A 23224-nucleotide genomic window follows, 5' to 3' on the forward strand; every position below is an offset into this window, starting at 1 on the left:
TCAATAGTTCAGGAAGAGTCAACAAGAAGTTTAATTTCTATAAATCTTTAAATACTTTCTAGCATTTTGCTGTAGGATACAAAGAAAGATAATGTAATTTTTCCAAATACTGTCGTTTCTATTATTCATTAAGATGAAGCTGTTTAAGTGTTCTTTATTTCATGGTATGTAGTTGGAGAAAAAAAGTTTCTTAGAGTATTTTGAAATCCAGATCCAGCCCTTTCTATAGTAAACATTGCAAATTGCACACCCTGTAGACTATTGTTTGTTCTGCATGATTTATTTAGACATTTTAGATCATTTTCAGTGTATAAAAATTGAGAGTTTATTAACAAATCAAGATTTCTCGCTTTTTTTACATCGGAAGAACTGGCAAAACTAGGTCTGACTTCCCATATGACGGTAACATACCGGAGCTGAGGAGTGGCTCTCCCGTGTAGCTGCTCTCACTGGGCCCCTTCAAGCTCATTTACCTTATCTGGTCCCTATAGGATTTCACTGTTCAGCTCCTTTTCTGTGGGGCTTTTATGCTGAGAGGGACTTAGATCCTTGTAAAACTTGACTAACATTTTTTGCGTGAATACCTTGCAGTAGAGAGAGGACTATTGCTTGAGTCAGAATTTTTGAACAAATATGAGCAATAAGCATAAATAACAAGTACGAGTGCTTGCTGCTTGCCAAGTACTTTTCTAGGTGCTGGGTGTATAGCAGTAGCAAAGCTGACCAAGTCATTGCCCTCCGTGAGCTTACAGGCCCTAATCTGACCCATTAGGCCAACGCTTTCTAAACTGAACTGTTCATAGATGTTTCTGGGCAAGTAAGTTTGGGAAGTGCTGGGTAAATAAAATTAAACAGTTTAAAAAAAAAATACAGTACTTCTCAGAGCCTTTAATATATATATTGCCAAACTTCTAAGGCGAGTGGGAGGAGGGTAATTATAGTATTCAGTGTTTCTTAAACTCGTTTGTCCTGGAATTGTGTTTTGAGAGCATTTCAGAGGATGAGATATTCTTTGGGAAACAGTTACCCATTGGAATTTTTATGAGACCAGACAGGGGCAGGTACACTCGACTACATTTAACAGATTAGGAAACTGAGATACAGGTTTTTCAATTTGTCTAGGGTTAGTTTCTGCTAACTGTGATGGGATTGCTTTAGCTTTCACATATCCTCCTACTTTTTCTTCAGAGCGTACTTGCTACAGAACTTTAATGAAGATGGATCCACTGAAAAACCTTCCCAGGAGAAATTGCATGGCTTTGCTGCTGTTTTGGCTATTGGCTCCAGCAGATGCAAGGCGAACACCCTGGGTAAGTGAGTGGGCTTTTGAATAATACTGTCACTGCTGGTACACTAGTATTCGCGCTGCTCTCCCTCTCTACCTGTCTACTGGCATTTACCATTTATCGGAACCTTTCTGTGTGTCACACATTGACATAGATCTGTCTTGATCTTCACAATAATCCTGTGAGGTACGTGTTGTTGTTATCCCCTTTCAGTCATTAGGAAACTGAGGCTTAGAGAACTTCTCTTTGCCCCAAATCGTACATCTTGCAAGTGCTGGAGCTGGGATCCAAACCCAGATCATTTGGTTCTGAAGCATTAGACTATTTTGCTTTGTTCTACTTTTCATTTATAGAGATTAGGAAGACTAGCAAGCCACTGCTTCGTGCTTGGGAAAGCCTCTTCCCATGTGAAGAGTATCTGTAGAACTTTAGGATGGGGAGTCACAAGGACTTGAGCAGGATCGGAGCTAAGTGCAATAGTCATCCTTTAAAAGTTATAGCCATTTATGTTTTCCTGAATATCAAGCTTTAAATCCCCTTTCAGTGTTCAGATATTCTCACTTTTAGAAATTAAATTCCACCACTTCACTGAATGCTGTTATTAAGGTGCCTTAATGATCCCTGCCATCAAGATTTGTCTTAAGGAGAAAAGAGATTAAAGTGCTGCCTATTGATAGAAGGTGTCACAGATGTTTGAGTGCATTTAGCCTGACGTGTAATGACTTGCCTTCACTTTGCATCTTGTTTTCAGTTGTCTTCTTGACTTGTAAGATTAGAAAGTGAATATGATGGGAAATGAAAACCTTACAATTCAGATTGTTAGCTATTAAGCAATTAGCTAGTTCTTGGATATAGTACTGCTATTGAAATATCCATCTAAGCTATTTTAGTAATTATTTTGACACCCTGGGCTGTGGTATTTCTTTCTGGATTTTGGCTTGGCTTTTAAAATGCTGTGTGTCAGTCTTTCTCTTGTTCTGATTCCTTGCCCTTTCTGTCACCTCCAGGTCCAGCACTGGTTCAGAATTTACCATCATCAGTGCAAGCTGTTTGTGAATCCTGGAATAACATCAATACTAATGAGTTTCCCAACATTGGCTCCTGGGTGAGTGTCTGTTCCAGGAGTAGAAATATGGAGCACTAGCCATTCTGTGTTCTCTTGTTCTTTTGGCTTAAACCAGCTGCCAAGAGATCTTTGTATGTTGCAGTAGTATTTGCTGTAGCTAAATCAATAGTCAATGCCTTGAATTACCCAAATGGTACCCATGCGATCCTTTTGCTAAGAGGACTGTGTTACTGTGTACAGGATAACTACTTTATTACTATGAGCCTCAGTTTCTTCATTTGTTAAATACTGGGGTGTGAAGATTAAGTATATTAAATGTAAAGTGCTTAGCACATTATCTGGCACATAAATTCTCAGTAAATGTTAACGCTTTCCTTTCCTTTTTAGGTTATCTGTCAGGAATGTGCTCTTTTTGTCATAATTTTATGGGGTAGCTTTTAGGTTCTTAGAAGACTCTTGAGTCTTCTGTCAGTTTCCTTCATCTGTGTGTGCTCTACTCAGATTACCTCTCTTAAATTATTCTGTTATTACAGTTCTTTGGAAAAGCCAAGTATTAGAATCTTGTCGTCCCTACTTTGTAATTGTAACCTCTGTTTACATCACCTGGAGCTGTAGTATAGGGATAATTAAGATATTTGTAAGGAAAGCCAGATACGTCGTAAAATCAAGATCCTTCTCAGTTCTTAGAGACAAATAACAATAGTTTTAATGTGAAATATAGTATATTCTAATTATTTGAAAAGTGGTATTTGGTATCCTAATCGTATACCAACTAAATTTTAACTAACTTCTTAAATTTTAACTGTGTACTAACTAAAATCTGTTAAGTGCTTCCGTCCCTCCACCCCGTGTCCCTTCGCACGGTGAGTAATAGCGTACGCTGAGCACAGCCATTGCCTGTAAGCCTCAGTGGGGTCTTATTTTATGTCAGCTTGGTTTCTTGTTTTCCGTCTGGGCCTTTCGTCCTGGGCGGATAGATGGTCTGTCCATTCACGTCTGTTTTGCTTCCATCAGCGCAATGCCTTTGCCAATGACACTATCCCTTCGGAGAGTTACATCAGTGCTGTGCAGGCCGCTCACCTCGGGACCCTCTGTGGCCAAAGTCTGCCTCTGGCTGCGTCCCTGAAGCACACGCTCCTCTCACTGGTCAGGCTGACTGGAGATCTTATTGTGTGAGTACCTACTGCCCAGCCCTGAGTGTCCTCTACACTTGTCTCCTGTCATAGCTAAATGAAGACACTGGGGCTATCTGATAATGCTTTTCTTGCATGTTTCCATAGCAAAGAGAGCCTGTTGCTTTCGAGTACAGTATGAGCGTTTATGTAGAATGGTTTTTAACTTATCTGAAGGACAGCAGAGTAATTCTTCCTCTCTGTGTAGTATTTTTCAGAAAAGGCATGCTGGCTTTAAATCATATTGTGATTTAGAGGTGCTTTGGGTTTAATTTTTAAGGTGACAGTAATGTATTTGAAGTCACATTTCTCCAGAATCATTGCTGGAGTTAGATGCTGCCGTTGTGGGGACTAGGGCAAGCCGGTAGAGGGACTATTTTGTCTTTGTGTACATAGGTCATGGATAAAGTCCTACATCACCTTACCTTAAAAGCAATCCAGATTCCTGGCAGTTCTAGAAAAGTTGTCTGGGATGGGTTATTAGCTTAGGTTTCAGTTAATTTTCTGAATATTATAAAATACATTTTATATGATTAATGTTTTAATAAGACTTTTCACATGGAAGTGATTTTTGCTTCTGATATAATAATGAAAAAGAAGAATTTGAGTTGTATGGTTACCCCCATGTAAAACAACCATTAAGGGGAAAAAAACTGGAATAAAAGCCTTTCCCCTCAATAAGTGATTGAATTACCCTGTCCTGTCCTTACAGCTTTTGGAGGAGTATTTTCACTAACTTGGTTCCATTTTCTTTGCTGAAGTTGGTCCGATGAGATGAACCCGCCACAGGTAATTCGGACCCTGCTTCCCCTTCTTTTGGACTCAAGCACTGAGAGTGTTGCTGAGATCAGTAGCAACTCACTGGAGCGCATCCTGGGCCCTGCAGAGTCTGATGAGTTCTTGGCTCGTGTTTATGAGAAGCTGATCACTGGTTGTTACAACATTCTGGCCAATCATGCAGATCCCAATAGGTGAGCCTGATTGAGGAGAACGGTCAGTAAGCTTCCTGTGACCTCCTGCTACTTACTCTCAATGAAACGTACCACCACCGGCTTCTTTATGTCCTTAATTAATAGCTTATTATTGTGCCTTTTAATAGAAAGTTCTGTACTTGTGTGCATTTCCTGTTCTTGTGGACATGCACGAAAGGTGACTTAGAATACTCTTTTGTGATTAATTCTTAGGAATAAACATTAACAAAATGTTCAGATTTGGAAACTTTAAGTAATTCAATAGGTGCTTATCAAGTGCTGTACTAGATGTGATGAAGTGTACAAAGGGGCTTGATAAAACGTATGATGTTTTTGTAGCCGCGCTTCTGAGATGAGTGGTCTGTGGAATTAGGTGGTCTCATAGCACTGTTTGACCTTGATAGTTTAGGCCATGTTGAGATAGGTGAACCGGAAAGAACAGCGGAGTAAGTTGCAGTCTTACCCCACTGAGAACTGGACAAATAAAGGTTCCAAGTATTGGGATTTCCTTTTTTTGTTGTTGAGGAGTCCAGGTTTTTGTCAAGGGCTCCTGCTTTCCTCTTCTATCCTCCCTCTCTCCTTTCCTTCCATCTTTCTTTCGTGCCAGGCTTTATGCTAAGCTTTCTCAAAACGAAATTGAATAGTGCCCTCAGGTTTAGTCATAAATGAACTGTGTATTTTTAGAAATCAGTATTAGGAGGACATTAAACCACCTTATTTCTGGTAGTTAATTTTTCTTTTTGATCCTTAGTGGACTAGATGAATCCATCTTGGAGGAATGTCTCCAGTATTTGGAAAAACAACTGGAAAGCAGCCAGGCTCGTAAAGCTATGGAGGAATTTTTCTCTGACAGGTGAGCTGTATTTTGTTTTATTCAGTGAACGGTTTTGAATGCCTCAAAGCAACGAGCTATTTATGTTGACTTAGGTGTTCTTTCTCAGGGAATACTTAAGACCTACTTAGGTGTTTGTACCTCAAGGAGGACTTAGGTTAGTTGCTGACTCCTGGAGGTTATTGATGAGGGGTTGATTCCATGAACACCTAGTGTTGTTGATTCACAAATGACCAGTTCCCTTAGAGGAGATGAGATTGTGAAGAAATAGAAACGGATGCCTTTTATGTGAGGCTTAATGTGATTCTTTCATTTTTTCCCCTCCTGCCTCCCAGTGGAGAACTTGTGCAGATCATGATGGCAACAGCCAATGAGAACCTCTCTGCTAAATTCTGTAACCGAGTTTTGAAATTCTTCACCAAACTCTTCCAGCTGAGTGAGTGACAGCTTTTAGTAATCTTCTTACGGGAACTTTGATGTCCGGCTAATACTGTGCATATCTTCTGCCCGAGTATAACTGCAGCATGAAAATGCTAACAAGTGGAGAGAATCCCTAAGAGAAAGTTTGGAGAAAGTTGAAAACTTGCTTGAAGGCTTTCCCCCTTTCCTGGCTCTCAGTTTGCACCTCCCTTCCTTCCTCCCAACCCTCCGCCGCTGACCTTAGCCTCTTGGTCTGTCCCCAGCTGAGAAGAGCCCTAACCCGAGCCTTCTGCATCTTTGTGGCTCTCTGGCACAGCTGGCCTGTGTGGAGCCGGTGCGTCTCCAGGCCTGGCTCACCCGCATGACTACATCTCCCCCCAAAGATTCTGATCAGCTGGATGTGATTCAGGAGAACCGGCAGCTCTTACAGTTACTGACCACGTACATTGTTCGGGAAAACAGGTAGAGCAGCTGCATTTATGTCACATGTCTAACCATCCCACAAATATGCTGAGAACATTTGCAGCTATCTTTCCTTCAGGCATCGGTCATTAGCATTCAGCAATTCCATAACTGCCCCTTGACAGACTCAAGGAATCTAGTAGAGCTCCTTGATTTTTCCCATGGAAAAACTTTTGCCATGCCTTGGCCTGTCAGTTGTAACATGGGTGGATATTTTGTGCTCCAGTAGCCCAGGTCCAAAACTAGGCTTAGTATATATAGTCCTGTATTTAATGCTTGATTTTAAACTTCTTTTAATTACTCTTACAAATTTAAAAGTACGCAGAGTCAGATTCCTGTTGATTACTTACCAATTTGCTATTTCTTTTCTACCAGTCAAGTTGGGGAAGGTGTGTGTGCTGTGCTTCTGGGCACCCTGATCCCTATGGCAACAGAGATGCTGGCCAACGGTGATGGGACTGGTTTCCCTGAACTCATGGTTGTGATGGCCACTCTGGCCAGTGCAGGTCAAGGTGCTGGCCATCTTCAGCTTCATAATGCTGCTGTGGACTGGTTGAGTAGATGGTAAGATGATGAAATTGGAGGAGTCCATCTGTAGGTTACAACATTGCTCTTAGAGAAAAGGGGGATAATTAATTGCAGGTTATTTTCTTTGTAGTTTAGAGTGAATGTAGAAGAAACGTGAATCTCTGCCTTTTTATTGGAGATTGAAGGAGTAGCCAGTAACTCTGTTCGCTTTAGACTTGATCATCATTATTTTCTTAGTAGGGTTTTCTGTTCATTGTTCCTAAGAGAAGTCTTGGGGAAAGTGTACCAAGTGTCAATGGTAAGACCAGAGCACCCCAAACCTCTGGGTACCTAAATAGTTTTCTAAGAAGGCCTTTGCTTCTCTTTCTCCACAAATTGATGCAGAATTCATGAAGATGCTTCCTTTCTTTGGTTCCCTAGATGATTTTATGCACCCCCCCCCCCCTTTTTTTCTTTGGGACAGCAAGAAATACCTGTCACAGAAGAATGTGGTTGAAAAACTGAATGCCAATGTAATGCATGGAAAGGTAAGAGAAGTGAGGAGTGGCGACAGTCAGGGAGTGAGGGTTCTTACCTTTGTGGTCAGGTGGAGGGCTCTCCTTCTCACTGGCTTCTGTCCCTGGCTGGCCTCCGGAGGATAAAGGCCTACGATCCCAAAGGCCTAGAAGTGTGTAATTGCGAACTGCATGCCCTCAGGCCTCTTCTGGGTGGCAAGAAGTGATAGGAAGGAAATATTCTGGTAAGCAAATATCCAGCAGAATCCTTTTTAAAACATAGTGAATTCCTGCTATTTTTAGATACTGGTATGCTATGGAAAATTCTCCCCTGCCCCTGCAGGGGAGCTTTGCTCTCTGAGCAGGTGCTATATGGGGTTACAGACTACCTTCTCAGCTCCAGTCCAGATGGTAGAATTGTTTACTTTACCTGAAGTTTCAGGTCACTGTGTTGAGAAAAAAGGGTTTGAAACTGACAAGAGATCTTGCATTCAGGCATTTTTTCCCCCTACCCAACTCGTAAACCTGACAAAGGTGGCTAACAGCAGATAACTGGTCTCTGAGACCCACCACAGCCCCCTGTTTCTCCCTTCTTTCTTGCTAATCTTTATCCTTTCAGCACTCAGCTGTCAGAGTACAGAGTGAAGGAACTTAGCGATCTGAGGCTTTGATGCCAGACTGTTGGGTTTTTAAGGCAAGCATGAACTGCCTGCAGTAGTTTGCTGGAAAATTTTTCACTTGATCTCTGAAGCTATTCTGCTCTGCTGCAGTAATTTAAAACCCAATAATTTAAATGTCTTTCACTACAGGTTAAAAAAAATGCTAATCGTAGAAAGTATGTCAGTGAGAGCCTATTCATACTTCTAATCTAGTCTTTTTTTAAATTGAGATATAATTGACATATTAGTTTCACATGTACAACATGATGATTCAATGTTTGTATATATCGTAAAATGGTCACCACAGTAATTCTAGTTAAGATCCATCATCAAACATAGTTACAAATTTTCTTTTTAATGTTGAGGACTTCTAAGCTCTACTCTCTTAGCAGCTTTCAAATATGCAATATAATATTAGCTGTATTGAATGTAATGTTGTACATTCCATCTCATGGCTTATTTATTTTATAACTGGAAGTTTGTACCTTTTGACCCCATTTATCCATTTCATCCACTCCTCCCACCGCCTCTCTCTGGCAACCACTACTCTATTGTCTATCAATCTAGTTTTTTCTTGAATGATTTTTGTCTCTATTTTCACTCTATTTTCCTGGGTTGAATTTTTTTACTTCATTTTACAGAGTTTTATGAAAAATTATCTTTGTGCTTAAGAATGAGTGAATCACACTAATTCAGTACAGTTTATTGACTGGCTACATGCAGTCATAGTGCTAAGAGCTGAAGAAATAGATAATTCAAATGTTTTTCTTTTCTGCTTTTATACCATCCCTCTGATCTTGAGCTTTATTGAGAAAACAGTTTATGTAGTAATCAAATACAGAGATCTAAAACTTTCTGTGGTATGGTGGTCTTCTTTTGTAGCATGTGATGGTCCTGGAGTGCACATGCCATATTATGTCTTACTTGGCTGATGTCACCAATGCCCTGAGCCAGAGTAATGGTCAGGGCCCAAGTCACCTCTCGGTGGATGGGGAAGAGCGGGCCATTGAGGTGGACTCAGACTGGGTGGAGGAGTTGGCAGTGGAAGAGGAAGATTCCCAGGCTGAGGACTCAGTAAGTACCAAGTACCCACCAGGGTAACCGTGCAAGGTAGTGGCTGGCTGGCATTTGCCTGGCTCACACTAACAAGCCTTTGGCTCTCTTTTCTAGCTCCTGTGAGCTTCAAAACTCTTCCCAGTCCTTGTTGCTTTCTCCCAGCTTGCAGGACTAATGCCAGACTGACTATTCCAGACCTGCAGGGCAAACTGTAGGGATCTAATCTCCAGGGGAAAGGGCTATTTAGTAAGCACGTGCCTTCCAGAGTCACTTGTCCTGGGATCTGTCAGTTTTCGCATCCAAGATGGAGTTTAAGGGATGAGTTCTTCATGAGGATGGTATGAGCTCCCTTACAGAGAAAGCATGAGATTAATTTTTTTCTTAACCACAAAACCTTAAAGTCTCACCTGAACTTGCAGCACGTTTATAGCCTACAGGCTCTTTCCAATTGGAGCAGGTTTCTACTGGTCATTTATGAGTTGATTACTTTCAATAGGGTATGTTTTTGTGGGTGCCTGTGTGGAAGGATATATTTTTGATTAAAAAGACTTATTATCTTTGAAGGATGAAGATTCTCTTTGCAATAAACTCTGCACTTTTACTATTACTCAGAAAGAATTCATGAACCAGCATTGGTAAGAGGAGTTCTTCCTTTCTGGTGAGAGTTTGCTGGACCTTGATTGTTGAGACTTCTGGGCTCATTTGCTGGTTCTTGTTCTTCGTAGGTACCACTGTCACACCTGCAAAATGGTTGATGGGGTGGGTGTTTGCACAGTTTGTGCCAAGGTGTGCCATAAGGATCATGAAATTTCTTATGCCAAGTATGGATCCTTCTTCTGTGACTGTGGAGCCAAGGAAGATGGCAGCTGTTTGGTGAGAGATTGGGGCATCTGCTAGACTATACAGGGTGACTTCTTAGTGACATGGGAATGCTTAAACCAAACCAAAAATTCCCATGTCACCTTCATAGTGGCTTGGGTCTAGGGGTAAGTTCTCTGATTCTATCACTGAGCACTTCACTTAGAATGTTAGAACTTTCGGGGTCCTTAGCGGTCTTGTAGATTTTTTCTGAGACTTGCCCACAATATCAGATGTTATAATCAAGATCTATTTCTGTGAGTGAGTAAAGTATTAGCTCTTAGATGAATACCATGAAGATCAGAGTTCAGGCTTCTGGATATCATTTAAATGGTTAGCCAATTTCTCCTTTGGGTCAGATTTTCCTCCAAGATCTTAGGCAATAGTTCATCCATGCTTGTGACAAGAGCTTAGGGCCTCTCATGTTTTCTGTCTCTAGGCACTGGTGAAGCGAACTCCTAGCAGTGGCATGAGCTCCACCGTGAAGGAGTCAGCATTTCAGAGTGAACCCAGGGTTTCAGAGAGTCTGGTGCGCCACACCAGCACCTCTCCAGCTGACAAAGCCAAAGTCACCATCAGCGATGGAAAGGTTGCTGACGAAGAGAAGCCCAAGAAGAGTAGCCTCTGCCGCACAGTGGAGGGCTGCCGGGAGGAGCTGCAGAACCAGGTAGGGCTCTGATGGTGCCTAGCAGGGTGGGCAGAGCGCAGAGCCTGGTGGGTGGTTCAGGAGCAAACGGTGCACAAGGCTGGGACAGGGCCTGGAGACATACTGCACCGTGGGGTAGTCTCTGGGAAGGTCGCTGGACACCACCTCCCAGACACAGCTTCTAAAGGCTCCTAAGCCACTAACGGAAGCACAGCTTCACTTCCAAATCCCACAACGGCGGAGACCCGGGGTTTCTGCAACCCAGAGGCAGCCTTGCAGCAGGATGGCCCTGCCTTGCAGCTCCACTGGTGGAACTTAGAGTTGTTGTCTCCTTTCTCTGTCACTCATTTTCATAGTGTGGAAACAAATAGTGTGTGTTGTCAGTTATACCTTGTAGGGAAGAATTATGACTGAGGAGTATTATGGGGGGTTTGTGGGAGAGTAAATTTGGGTTGTGTAATACTCTAGAGCACTCTTTTTTGGCCAAGGTTCCTCATCTGAAGCACAGAATACAGAAGATGATTCCAGTGATGATTTTCTGAGTTTTCCCAAGGATGGTACATAACTAGAGCTGTGGTAGATGGCTAGGAGAGAGGTTAACTAATTATATGTGGTGGGTGCATTTAAGCATTTGGTATCTATGTGGGACTCCTGCTTTAGGAAGCTCGCTCTAGGGTTAGTAGCACAATAGCATATTGACTGGAGTCAAATTCAGTATTACAGAGAGAATGAGATGATGGCTAGATTATCGAATCGGAAGTGAGGAAACTGGATTCTGGATTCTGAAGGTAGTTACTGGCAAAATTATTACGATGCGTATGACCCATTATTTGTCTTTTTTTTTTCCACGTGTGTATTTGGATTTTTCTCAGGCCAATTTCTCCTTCGCTCCTCTCGTGTTAGACATGCTCAATTTCCTCATGGATGCCATTCAGACCAACTTTCAGCAGGCTTCAGCTGTGGGGAGCAGCAGCCGGGCTCAGCAAGCCCTCCGTGAGCTGCACACAGTGGACAAGGTGGTTGAGATGACAGACCAGCTCATGGTGAGTGTGTCAGGGTCAGGAAGTTGGGTGGGTGTAGGAACCAGCGGATTTACTGAGATGCCCAGGTGTGCTTGATACTCTGAGGAATGTCCGGAGAACCGTCAATCCCTGGCTGTCCAGAACTTATCTTAGATGCCATCTAAGCCATCTTGACAGCCAGTGTGCAAATCGGCATATGAAGTGTATCTTCAAAAGAAGGAATGCAGAGGCCATTTAGAACAACCCAGTGACTGTGCCCTCTTTTCAGTTCATATAAATGTATGAACCCTTGAGATGTGAGGAACAACATTTGAGGGCAATTGGAATAGTTAGAAATTTCTTCTGTGTATAAAATAGAAAAGCTCCTCACTGTGTCTTCTCTCCTGAGGCTCATCTGACTTGCAGAAATAAAGCTTGTCCTCTTTGGCTGACGGCCCTTTAGGTAGCTTTTCTTTATTTCTTCATGTAACATGGCTTCTAAGTCGTAAGTCATTATCCGCTTCAAAACCTGCTGCGCAGCACTGAATATAGGATTCCTGGCGTGGTTGGCCTGGCCTCTCCAGCAGTGCTATACAGGAGTGGAAAGTAAAGTGTTGGCCCTTCTGAAGGGAAGTATAAGAATGAGTGAGGCGCGTGTGTATCTCAGAGGGTGACTGTTTTTAAGGGAAAAATAACTCACTTGGAGCTACACACACACACATACTCTGGTATTTTATTAAAAATCAGTCAGTTTTAGAGCAGTAGGTTTTAGACTTTTAGATATTAAAGATGAAGCGAAAAAAAACATTGGGGTGTTGGTGTTGGTGATCCAGACAGTTGCTGACTTAATTCTACCAGGTTAAATGGATGAAAAAAAATTCCTTCCATCATCAGCATCATTTGATTTTAAAAAAGGGCATTTTAACATTTTTTAAAAGGCAGTACTTTGTATTAATTAAATTTAACTTTGTGAAACATTCCCTTCATTGTTCTTATTGGCCTGAGAGTAACTTGGACAAATTTTACTCAACTGTCCGTGGATGAGATGTTGGAATTCATTGCTTTTGAGTGACTAAGTTGTGCCATATCTCAGGCATACGAATAGTGTATGAATCCACTTGATCTTTGCTGCCTTCTTACTGCCTGCTCTCTCTGCCCCCGTTTGCCAGGTCCCCACCTTGGGCTCCCAGGAAGGTGCCTTTGAGAACGTTCGGATGAATTACAGTGGAGACCAGGGCCAGACTATCCGGCAGCTGATCAGTGCCCATGTGCTCCGGCGGGTGGCTATGTGTGTGCTCTCCTCCCCTCATGGGCGCCGCCAGCATTTGGCTGTCAGCCATGAGAAGGGCAAGGTGGGTTCTCCTGTTCCTTCCTACTCATTTTAGGTCATGTTTCCCTTAGTGCAAAGCAAAACAGATGACTGTGCTCTGATTGGCTCTCTGGGGAAGTCTGATTCCAAGAGTGCTTTAGGGACAGATCAATGAGCTTTTCTACTCAAACCCCTGAGTTATCTCATTAGACCTAGCACCACTATGACCAGAACAGAGACCGTTTCTAATTAGTGAATTCCCACTCAAAACATATCTTTCAAGGGGCCAGCCCAGTGGCACAGTGGTTGGATTCATACACTCTGCTTCAGTGGCCTGGGTTACGTGGGTTCAGATCCCGGGCGTGGACCTACACACTGCTCACCAAGCCATGCTGTGGTGGCATCCCACATACAAAATAGAGGAAGACTGGCACAGATGTTAGCTCAGGGCCAATCTTCCTCACCAAAAAAAGAGAAAAAACCACCCATATCCTTCAAGCCTCCAGGGAAGGGTAATGACTAAGAGTTTTTCTAGGACAACATGGCTCCCAGTCTTGGCCCAGTTTGGTAACTCTGGAGTGCACAGCTGAGAGATAAAAGTCTGCATGGAAAGACTCGGTGTTCTGTATTTAGTTCTTCCCTGGCCTCCCAGCCCTCTAAGTACACAGGAAAGTTTGTGTCATTTTGTAGAACCAGTGGAAGTTGGAAGGGTGGTGGGTAGCTTAACGCCTGCTTTTCTGTATTCTGGCTTCTTCATCACCACTAAAGTTGTCTTAACTTTAAGTGAAAAGCAAACTAGAGATATGCATAGTCCTTAAAACAGCTCAAAAATACTTTGAAAAACATTTTCATAGAAAACTAGAAAGAACAATAGTACATAGGAGTTGTGGAATGATTTTTATGAACTGATTATACAAAGAGCAGTTGGTTTCGTTTCTCATCTGTTTTGTCCTCACTGGAAGAAGGAAACGGAAGGTGTTCCATATCTTTCAACCAGGAGAAATAGAGGCTGATACTGGTCTAGGATTTTCCCGAGAGACTTATCCACAAACAAATGGCTGTGAACTAGTATCCCTGGTGAAGGCACTTTTGTTACTGCTCCGTGTTCTCTCAGAGCACTGGCGTTAAGAATAAATTGGTAATTGTTCCTTTGCAGATCACCGTTCTGCAGCTTTCTGCACTCTTGAAGCAAGCAGATTCCAGCAAAAGGAAGTTGACTCTGACCCGCCTGGCTTCCGCCCCCGTGCCCTTTACAGTGTTGAGCCTCACTGGGAATCCCTGCAAGGAGGACTACCTTGCCGTTTGTGGGCTGAAGGTGAGGCTTGGTCCAGGTTTGATTACCCTGAGCTGCGGATCCTGCTCACCTTCTCTCCCAGCACCACTTTCTCTCGTTCACTGTTGAGATTAAAACTTAAAAGTCATTGGAATGGAAAAGAAATCTTGCTCTAACTTTCTTCCAGATCTTCCACATTTCTCTTGTATTGGAAATAATCTTTGCATGTTCTTGAAACCTGAATATCTGAAGTCTGAATGCCCTCTCAAGGCAGGGAATATTAGGAAAGAAAAAGGAAACTTTAGAACTCTGAGATGAGTCCACCTACTTTCCAAATCATCTTTTAACCGTTCTGTTCCTTCAACCACGGCTAGGACTGCCACGTGCTGACCTTCAGTAGCTCGGGCTCTGTTTCCGATCACTTGGTGTTGCACCCCCAGTTGGCAACGGGGAACTTCATCATCAAAGCCGTGTGGTTACCTGGTTCACAGACTGAGTTAGCGATTGTTACTGCAGACTTTGTCAAGGTACCGTTACAGCTCTTTGATGATGTGATCCTAGAATGGTTTTGCTTTTAAATCCGGAATGTCTGATGTTCATTGTGTGCTGGCTTCTCCCAGAAATTAAAAATAAAAAAATCCTAACATTTTGTCTCCTTTTGTCATGTTGCTGAGTAGGAGCTTCCTGTGTGTAGGCAATATGAAACTGATTCTGGTTCTACCCCCACTGGACCAAGTGCACAGCCATTACTGTACTTGTTACAGAATTTGTTGATGTGTATCTCTCCCCTGCTTGTTCTTTGAGAGAGAGTAAAAAGATAGTTGATTCATTTTTGTGTGCTCAGTGCCTGACATCTAGAGATGCCTGTTGACTGGGGATGAATGCCTGTTCCTCACCAATTGCAGCTTTTTGGGTTTACAAGTCTAATTTGGGGGATAAGACTGAAATAGATCTCCTTTATTTCACCTTTTTCCTTCCATCCTACAGATTTATGACCTGTCCGTTGATGCCTTGAGTCCAACTTTCTACTTTCTCCTGCCAAGCTCAAAAATAAGAGATGTTACCTTCCTTTTCAACGAGGAGGGAAAGAACATCATTGTGATAATGTCTTCGGCTGGGTACATCTATACTCAGCTCATGGAAGAGGCCAGCAGTGCCCAGCAGGGGCCCTTCTATGTCACTAACGTACTGGAAATCAACCACGAGGACCTGAAGGTTAGAGCTAATGTTGCTCTTCCTTCTATTCCAGATTTCATTTGCTCAGCATCTCTTTTGTTGTTGTTTTCTTCTTTTTTTCTTTTTGCTTCTAATTTTTTACCTAATAGCAAAAACTCTTGTTCTTTAGGACTAAACTGATTCAACTTGAAGTTCCTTTGTTCTCTTGGTATTTTAAAGATTTACTCACAGGGATCTCATGCTTAGAGTATGAGAGCCCATAACCTTGATTTAAAGCTAGTAACGAGCAAAACTGGAAGCTGGCACCAAGGCAACGTGAGAAGTTAATGCAAATGTTGTGATTTGTCCTGACAGGACAGTAACAGCCAGGTGGCAGGTGGAGGGGTCTCTGTCTACTACTCCCACGTGCTGCAGATGCTCTTCTTCAGCTATTGTCAAGGCAGATCGTTTGCAGCCACCATCAGCAGGACGACTCTGGAGGTGCTGCAGCTCTTCTCCATCAACATCAAAAGGTGAGAATGAGCACTTCCTGTTCCACTTCCACAATGCCCACTCCAGCAGGAGCTCTCCACCCCTGCCGAGTACTGGCATCTGTTAGGAGTCTGCTGAAACTGGCTTTTCTCCAGTCATCCTCTCCCTGCCCTGCTAGGTGTCTTTAAAATCAAGTGTTGGCAGGTTGGGCTGTCTGTGTGGTTTGTCCCCCACCATGGAGAGACATCAAGCTGTAAGAGGTAGTTTGGGGGGGGGCCACTGCCACTCAGAAGGAAAAGCTCTAGTCAAGGCGGCAAACCTGATTTTAATGTGATTACTGAGTTTTGAGAAGTTCGAGGAGTAAGTTTCTCCTAGACATTCGTGCTGCCAAAATGCCCTTTAAGTCCCTCTCCTGGGGGGGATTTATCAGTAAATAAAGCATGCTGCCAGTAGTGGGGGCACGGTTGGGGTTGGAGGAGGTACCGGCTTCCATCAGGTTTCTACATAATAGAGGTGTGTGTGAGGTGTAGTAAGTGTTTTATTTAGGGAGGAGGAAGAAGAGGTTTATGGTTTCTTCCCATCTTATCTACTGTTGAAGAGCCATCGCAGCATTTTCTCTCTAACCTCTGTTTTGTGAATTACCTGGTTTAGGATTCAGTAAAATGGGTAATGTTCAGATATGACTTGATGTGCTTAGAGATTCTTAATAGGACACTGGGTCATCAGCCTTCGGCAGTTCCATGGCCCTATGCAGTTAAAACCTCTAGACATATAGGGCCACTTGTTCCCTCAGACAGTGGAAGCTACCAGTGGACATCCTAAACCAGGACTCCTGCCAGGGGCACACATCAGGGTATAGGGGAGTGTATATATAGCTCTGAATAAAACTGAGACTTATGGATAAGTCGAGTTCCAGGACAAATACGTTGCTCTGGGAGTCAAGTATTTAGTGAGGATGGCCTTTAGGTCAAGAAAAACACTAGTAGATCGTGATTGACACCCTAACTGGCCAGTTTTGTTGTTTGCAGTTCCAATGGTGGCAGTAAGACGTCTCCTGCCCTTTGCCAGTGGTCTGAGGTGATGAACCACCCTGGCTTGGTGTGTTGTGTCCAGCAAACTACAGGTGTGCCGCTGGTGGTTATGGTGAAACCAGACACTTTTCTTATCCAAGAGATTAAGACTCTCCCTGCTAAAGCAAAGGTCAGTGCCAGAATCCCCCATCACCTGAATAGACGGTAACCTGCTCTAGTTTTGTATTTGTATATTATGTCACTTTCTTAGTTCTTTCAGTGGAGGCCTGTAAAAGAATTTTGGTGCATTTTCTCCTAGATTCCTTTTCTTTGCCACCCTTCTGTACCCCACATCTGACCATGAAACCAGTTGCTTCCCTGCATCTTTTCGTCTGTAGATTCTGATGTGAAGGTGCGGAAACTACCACCCTCCTGTCTCCCCTCCTCCTAGATCCAAGACATGGTTGCCATTAGGCACACAGCATGCAATGAGCAGCAGCGGACAACGATGATCTTGTTGTGTGAGGATGGCAGCCTACGCATTTACATGGCCAATGTGGAGAACACCTCCTACTGGCTTCAGCCATCTCTGCAGCCCAGCAGTGTCATCAGCATAATGAAGCCTGTTCGAAAGCGCAAAACAGCTACCATCAGTAAGGCTCCTCCAAAGACCCATGGGGGAGGGGAATCGGCAGTCTTCTAGATGTTGACTCAGAATAGACTCTTGTAAATATCCGTGAGGAAGTGGTGACTGTCCTCTTTGCATGTTTTATAAAGGTAGAGATAATGCACTAGCTAATTTCCCTAAAGCAGAGTCAGTGTTCCTCAGGCCACCAGTGTTCTGTGTGGCTTTTAGAGACACGTCATACAAATGACAAGCTCCCATTGGCTCCCTAGTTCAGGTCCGCAGTTCTTAGGTGCCCAGTAAAGAATTATCTCTTGGACCTTGTTTGAAGCTATGAGAGAGCCTATTGTTATTAACTGTACCCCACACCAACATCAGATTTCTTTGTCCTGCTAGGTCATGTTGTGGTTAGGGATAATGACTGTTGGACAGCTAACCACGTGTAGGCATGAGTATGATGCAAAGATTATAATCCAGAGTTTGCCTAGAGAGATTGGTGTGTGTGAGTGTGGGCGCAGTCTGGGAGGGGTCTTTACGTGTGGCGTGGGTGCAGAGGTGGTAGACAGTATACTTGCTGATGCTCTCTGGCAACCTGGTGCTGCTCTCCACAGCAACCCGCACATCTAGCCAGGTGACCTTCCCCATTGACTTCTTTGAACACAACCAGCAGCTGACAGATGTGGAGTTTGGTGGTAATGACCTCCTGCAGGTCTACAATGCACAACAGATAAAGCACCGGCTGAATTCCACTGGCATGTATGTGGCCAACACCAAGGTGAGGACTGGAGTAGGCTGGGTCCTTCCCTGGGTAGAAGGACTCATACACAGTAGGGTTTAAGAACACATCTCCTTTCAGCATGCAAGTACGAAGTATATACTCACAGTCACTAAGCCTGATTGTAGCTAAGTGGTCCTTGGGATAAATGAATATTTTCACTTTTATGCAGGAAGGCTTCCATTCTAATGTTACCAGCAGGGTTACTGTGCAGAAGGCAGCAGGAGGGGGTTAATGCTGGGGAGAGAGAAGCCTGAAATTGAGGGGCGTCTACCCCCTGCCTCTATTTTCCTGTCCTTGGAAGTAAGGAAGTCCTTACTCGGGAGTTAACAGGATAAAGGTCTTGTCTGGGATCCCATACTGAGTCGCTGTCAGAGGAAGTACTACAGGTGTGTAAGGAAGAGCTCATACTCATTTTCTGATGTGTGCCTTCACTTCCTACAGCCCGGTGGCTTCACCATTGAGATTACTAACAACAACAGCACTATGGTGATGACAGGCATGCGGATCCAGATTGGGACCCAGGCAATTGAACGGGCCCCATCTTATATTGAGATCTTTGGGAGGACTATGCAGCTTAACCTGAGTCGCTCACGCTGGTTTGACTTCCCCTTCACCAGAGAAGAAGCCCTGCAGGCTGATAAGAAACTGAACCTCTTCAGTGAGTCACCGGCCCCTGGCACTGACTGTATCCTTCTCATTATGACTGCTGACTTGGGAGCCACTTCTCTGTGGCTCTCCAGTGTTCTGGAACCCTCTCCTCTACTGATACTTCTGTGTTCTTTGCCATCATGCCACTGTGAGCTTCATTTGAGATGTAAATGAGGCAAGGTGACAGGAAGGGGATCCACTGGAGAATGGGAGGGGTAAAGCTAGGGTAAACCTCTGCTTCAGTGTTCACTTCTGCAGGGCTGGGTCAGCCTTGCTGATGGGGCTGCCTGCATGTTCAGGCAAAGAGGCAGCAAGATTAGCATGTGAAATCTCAAGGCTTTCTTAAAGCGCAGGGGAGGGCCTCAGGTCACAGGTCGCTGAGAGGTGTTCAGCAATGCCTTGCCTTGCCATGCTGTTAAAAACTTTAAACCCTCAGAGTACAAATCCCTGAGCCTTTCATAAGGCTGGCATCTTTTTCTACCATTCACTGGCCACCTATCTGATATTCTTTCTCTGAGAAATAATTGCTGTTAGCGTGAATGACTGTGATCTGTGCTTTGAACAAAGGGAGTGCTTAGAGATCCCTGTGGGTGGGGGACAGGAGTTAGCACAGGTAGATTCTTGCAGTGATGTTAGGGACTCTTCTTCTGAGGTGGGGACTTCCTAGGCTTTTGGTCCATGGAACTGTTTCTACGCATACTCAGCATCTATACATGATCAAAGGTGCCGCTGAAGTCTCAGGAGATAAAGTCCCTTTATGACTCTAAAATTGATGTGATTTGCTACTTTGCCCAAACTAGTCTGGTCTTTGCTTTGGAATGGTGGTGTTAGCCCTAAAGAACGTGCATCCTAAAGGCCTCTCTTGTTTATTGCAGTTGGGGCCTCGGTGGATCCAGCAGGTGTCACTATGATCGATGCTGTAAAAATTTATGGCAAGACTAAGGAGCAGTTTGGCTGGCCTGATGAGCCTCCAGAAGAATTTCCTTCTGCCTCCGTCAGCAACATCTGTCCTTCAAACCTGAACCAGAGCAATGGCACTGGAGACAGTGACTCAGCTGCCCCTACTACCACCAGTGGAACTGTCCTGGAGAGGTATCAGCACTGGCAGGGGTTGGCTTCAGTTCTCGCCATTTTTCACTTTCCCTGCAGAACCTGTGTCTTGAGAGAGTCAGCCTCTAATAACTGTCCCCAGTCTAGCCTGTGATTTTCAAATTTTCACACAACTCCCTGCACTCAGTGTCTCCTTAGTGTGCAGACAAGCCTGAAAGTGAGCTCAGAGCCGTCTGACTCCAGTCTCTGCCCGGGGGCTTCTGTGCCTTCTCTTCAACGTTAGGTACCCTTTGGAGTAGCGGAGACTGCTGACTAGAAGATGCTTAAGCCACTATTATAGATTAGAATCCAGTCTTGCTGAAATTTTAGGGAAAAATCTTCCGTTTCATTCTGATTTCATCGTCTTCTCATCTTTCTCTGCAGCAGCTACTTATGTGGTAATAACACTGCTAGCAGGAGGCCGTCTGCTCCGTCTGGTAGCAGAGTTCAGAGCCTTCTAAGGCTCCCTCCAGTGGCCTTCTTAGGCATTGCGCTTGGCTTCTTTGTGCTAGGTAGCTGCTGGTATGCCATGGTAGATGAAGTAACTCATGATGTAAGATTTTGAGTTTCTTACATTGTAAGTCATAAGAATAGCCTGGCTTGGAATCACTGCCTCCCACCACAGCCTTCCCCCTTCCCTTATCTCTCTCTCTTTTTCTTTTTTTCCCCTACCTTATTCTCATATTGTTTGCTTAGGATGTATTTCCAGGTTTCTCTGAGCTTCACATTTTTTTCCTTTTTTTTTCTTTGCTTCTCCCCCAAGTTCTGAAACTGAGTCCCTAACCAAGCTGGACCGGTTAGTATGCCCTCTCTCTCTTTTCTCTGCACGAGTGAGTGTGTGTCAGAGAGCAGTGTAACCAATGGTGTGGCTTTGCGTTGAGCCTGCTTCTGTGGAAGAGTCCTGCTTCTTTCTGTTCTGGTCATTGCATGGCTGCAGAGCTCTCCTGTGTCTAAAGTGGAGTATGCGGAGGGTTGGATGTGCGCACTTGGTGTTGGCTGCTTCAAACTCTCTTAGCTTTCTCTTCCTTACCCCTTTCCTCTCTGCCCCCTCTACCATGGATGAGAAGGGGTTGGGGGCGGTGGGACAACAGAAATGTCCTTCCGTCTGTTAAGCCGCCAGAGAGCTTGTTCTGTCTAACGTGGTCCCATGCCTCAAGTCCCTCTTCCCTGGCTCTTTATTGCCTTCCTCTGCCCCTTGACCTCTTTCTCTCCAGCTGCCTTCTCGTTACTTTTCCCTCTCTGTCCAGAGCTTCAGCCATCAGGATGTTGGTCTTTTATCATGCCATATTAAACTCACAGGAGTAAGCCCTGGGGAGCATGTTGTTTGTACCCTTGAACAGTTGGGTTTCCTGTTCCTTCCCTAAGAGAAAGTTGCTCCATTTTCTAAGGGTGCTTTGTGGCACTCTGAATGTTGGTAGTTGGCATGCTCCTGAAAATACAGTTTGTTCTCTTCCCCATACTTAGAGACTCATAGGAAGTGCCTTTGTGCATTTTCTTGGAGGTATAAATAAAATATAACCTTCTCAGTGTAGGAAGATGGCTTTAACCTTTCCCGTCGTGTATCCCTTTGCCTACTGATCCATGGGCACCTGAGCTTCTGGTCCCATTGCATCAAGACTGTTAAGCCCATCTCAGTGATCCCTGCCACAGGCAGCAGAAGGAAGCACGTTTATCCTCTTTGAGGAAGAAAAGCCCTGTCTTTGAGTTATGGATTATGAACATGGCCTCAGGTTGATCTCCAAGCAGGCGCCAGGTTTCTTCTGGCCTGTAACACGAGGGAATGATATGCATGGTGCCTGTGGCAGGTCTTATTGTGCTTTGATTTTGTATTTGGCATTCATTAGCTGTCCCCAAGGTCCTCACGACTATAGTTTGCATAGGCTAATGCACAAGGTGGAGAGAAGGATTCTTATTGTACTCAAGCCAGCTTTCTGTCTCCCTAGGCTGGTTGTGAGTTCTTTAGAAGCCCTGGAAAGCTGCTTTGCTGTCGGCCCAATCATCGAAAAGGCAAGTTAGTTTTTCAAAGTTGGCGGGAACTTTCTGAAGAGGCAAGAAGTCAGTGAAGCTGTCAGAGGTCCCGAGTGCTCACAGTTCAAGAACATTTATAGCATAATCTTGATTTGCAAAGACACTCCAGAAAAGTCTTCAGCTTAAGGCCTTATGTCCTGTTTTGGGGAGACCCATAGTGAGAGTGTTTCATAGACTAGGATGAGTGCTGGTAAAAGAACGCTGTTCTGGGAGTCATGAGCTGGGACTCCGTTTCTGTACCTCTGTTGTGGGGGGAGTACAATTTCTGAAATTCTTCATTTTGCTCTTTGCAGTCTCTGGAGCATCACTTAGCCCTGGTAGCTTAGAAGGGAGGAAGGGGGAGGGCAGAGTGTAGACAGGTCATTCTGCATGGATTAGGCGGGGTTAGTGATAACTCTGCTGTGTTCTGCATCAGGAGAGAAACAAGAATGCAGCTCAGGAGCTGGCCACTTTGCTGCTATCCCTGCCAGCACCTGCCAGTGTCCAGCAGCAGTCCAAGAGCCTTCTGGCCAGCCTGCACACCAGCCGCTCGGCCTACCACAGCCACAAGGTAATTGTTCCCTCTCCGGGATGCCTTCTGTAGAAGTGGAAGCTGTGTTGCTGACAGGGAATCAAGTCAGTTGGCTTTCATATGTAAAGCAGGGGCATAGTGAAGTCAGGTGGGGAAAGGACAGCACTGAAGAGTCCACCCACAGTCTCAGGTTTCTCCTGAGAAATTAACGAGCTCACTCAAAACTGGGGACAAGCCAAGTAAAGGGCACCTGGTTTGCATATATTTTTTTCTGTCATTCTAATAGGACGAACAAATTTAAGAAAGAGGGGAAGGACGTTTGAGAGTGAGTGGCTCCTGTGGAAAAGAGCGAGGGGAGGGGAACCAGTCAGGAGATCAGGACTGCTGCGGTCTTCACTCCTTCAGCTGCAGCACAACCCTAAGTTAGGTGGACTTGCTTATGAGGACATGGATGGTTGTGGAGAGACTGAGGGGGAAATCTGGTGAGGGGGCATCTCACCTGTAAAAGTAAGTAGCGGTCGAAGGCAGTAAGTTAGACCAGTTTCTGCACATGGAGAAGATGACAGTTCAGATCCATGAGGAAGAAGCCAGCAGCCCAGATGACTTGGTTAGCTTTTGTGCCCCCAACCCAGAGAATAGAAAAGGGTGAGTTTAACCTGCTGAACCTCTAAAGGAGGCAGTTGTGGAAACACAACCTTTCGGCGACGTGAACTTGTAAGGAAGTGACTCTTCTACTGTAGGAAAGAGATCTTGGATGTTGCAGTTCTGGAGGATCCGGTGGTTTCTAGCTTTCCTATCATACTTTGATACTGATTTCACGGCTTTTGATTTTTTGTGTGTGTGCCTTTAGCATTT

The 23224-nt window shown here is 44.3% G+C and overlaps 1 protein-coding gene across 16 annotated transcripts in view; it reads left to right on the top strand.

Moving 5' to 3' along the window:
- Window positions 1-23224, top strand: part of UBR4 (ubiquitin protein ligase E3 component n-recognin 4) — a 127647-nt gene that overhangs the window by 33412 nt on the left and 71011 nt on the right. For 8 of the 16 annotated variants that reach the window (XM_070260831.1, XM_070260832.1, XM_070260840.1 and 5 more), the window contains exons 26-52: window positions 1189-1310; window positions 2294-2391; window positions 3367-3524; window positions 4286-4495; window positions 5247-5348; window positions 5663-5763; window positions 6011-6209; window positions 6585-6773; window positions 7201-7264; window positions 8773-8964; window positions 9511-9581; window positions 9672-9819; window positions 10244-10471; window positions 11323-11493; window positions 12621-12803; window positions 13917-14075; window positions 14408-14560; window positions 15021-15248; window positions 15564-15721; window positions 16709-16880; window positions 17142-17343; window positions 17927-18090; window positions 18535-18751; window positions 19617-19833; window positions 20594-20626; window positions 21774-21837; window positions 22274-22408. In XM_070260831.1, the coding sequence (XP_070116932.1) occupies window positions 1189-1310; window positions 2294-2391; window positions 3367-3524; window positions 4286-4495; window positions 5247-5348; window positions 5663-5763; window positions 6011-6209; window positions 6585-6773; window positions 7201-7264; window positions 8773-8964; window positions 9511-9581; window positions 9672-9819; window positions 10244-10471; window positions 11323-11493; window positions 12621-12803; window positions 13917-14075; window positions 14408-14560; window positions 15021-15248; window positions 15564-15721; window positions 16709-16880; window positions 17142-17343; window positions 17927-18090; window positions 18535-18751; window positions 19617-19833; window positions 20594-20626; window positions 21774-21837; window positions 22274-22408 (4138 nt within the window). The remainder of the gene's footprint in view (window positions 1-1188; window positions 1311-2293; window positions 2392-3366; window positions 3525-4285; window positions 4496-5246; window positions 5349-5662; window positions 5764-6010; window positions 6210-6584; window positions 6774-7200; window positions 7265-8772; window positions 8965-9510; window positions 9582-9671; window positions 9820-10243; window positions 10472-11322; window positions 11494-12620; window positions 12804-13916; window positions 14076-14407; window positions 14561-15020; window positions 15249-15563; window positions 15722-16708; window positions 16881-17141; window positions 17344-17926; window positions 18091-18534; window positions 18752-19616; window positions 19834-20593; window positions 20627-21773; window positions 21838-22273; window positions 22409-23224) is intronic. The other 8 variants (XM_070260833.1, XM_070260834.1, XM_001501791.7 and 5 more) reach the window with 1 other exon arrangement.

This window comes from Equus caballus, chromosome 2 (genome assembly GCF_041296265.1).
Source record: "Equus caballus isolate H_3958 breed thoroughbred chromosome 2, TB-T2T, whole genome shotgun sequence".
NCBI classification, from domain to species: domain Eukaryota; kingdom Metazoa; phylum Chordata; class Mammalia; order Perissodactyla; family Equidae; genus Equus; species Equus caballus.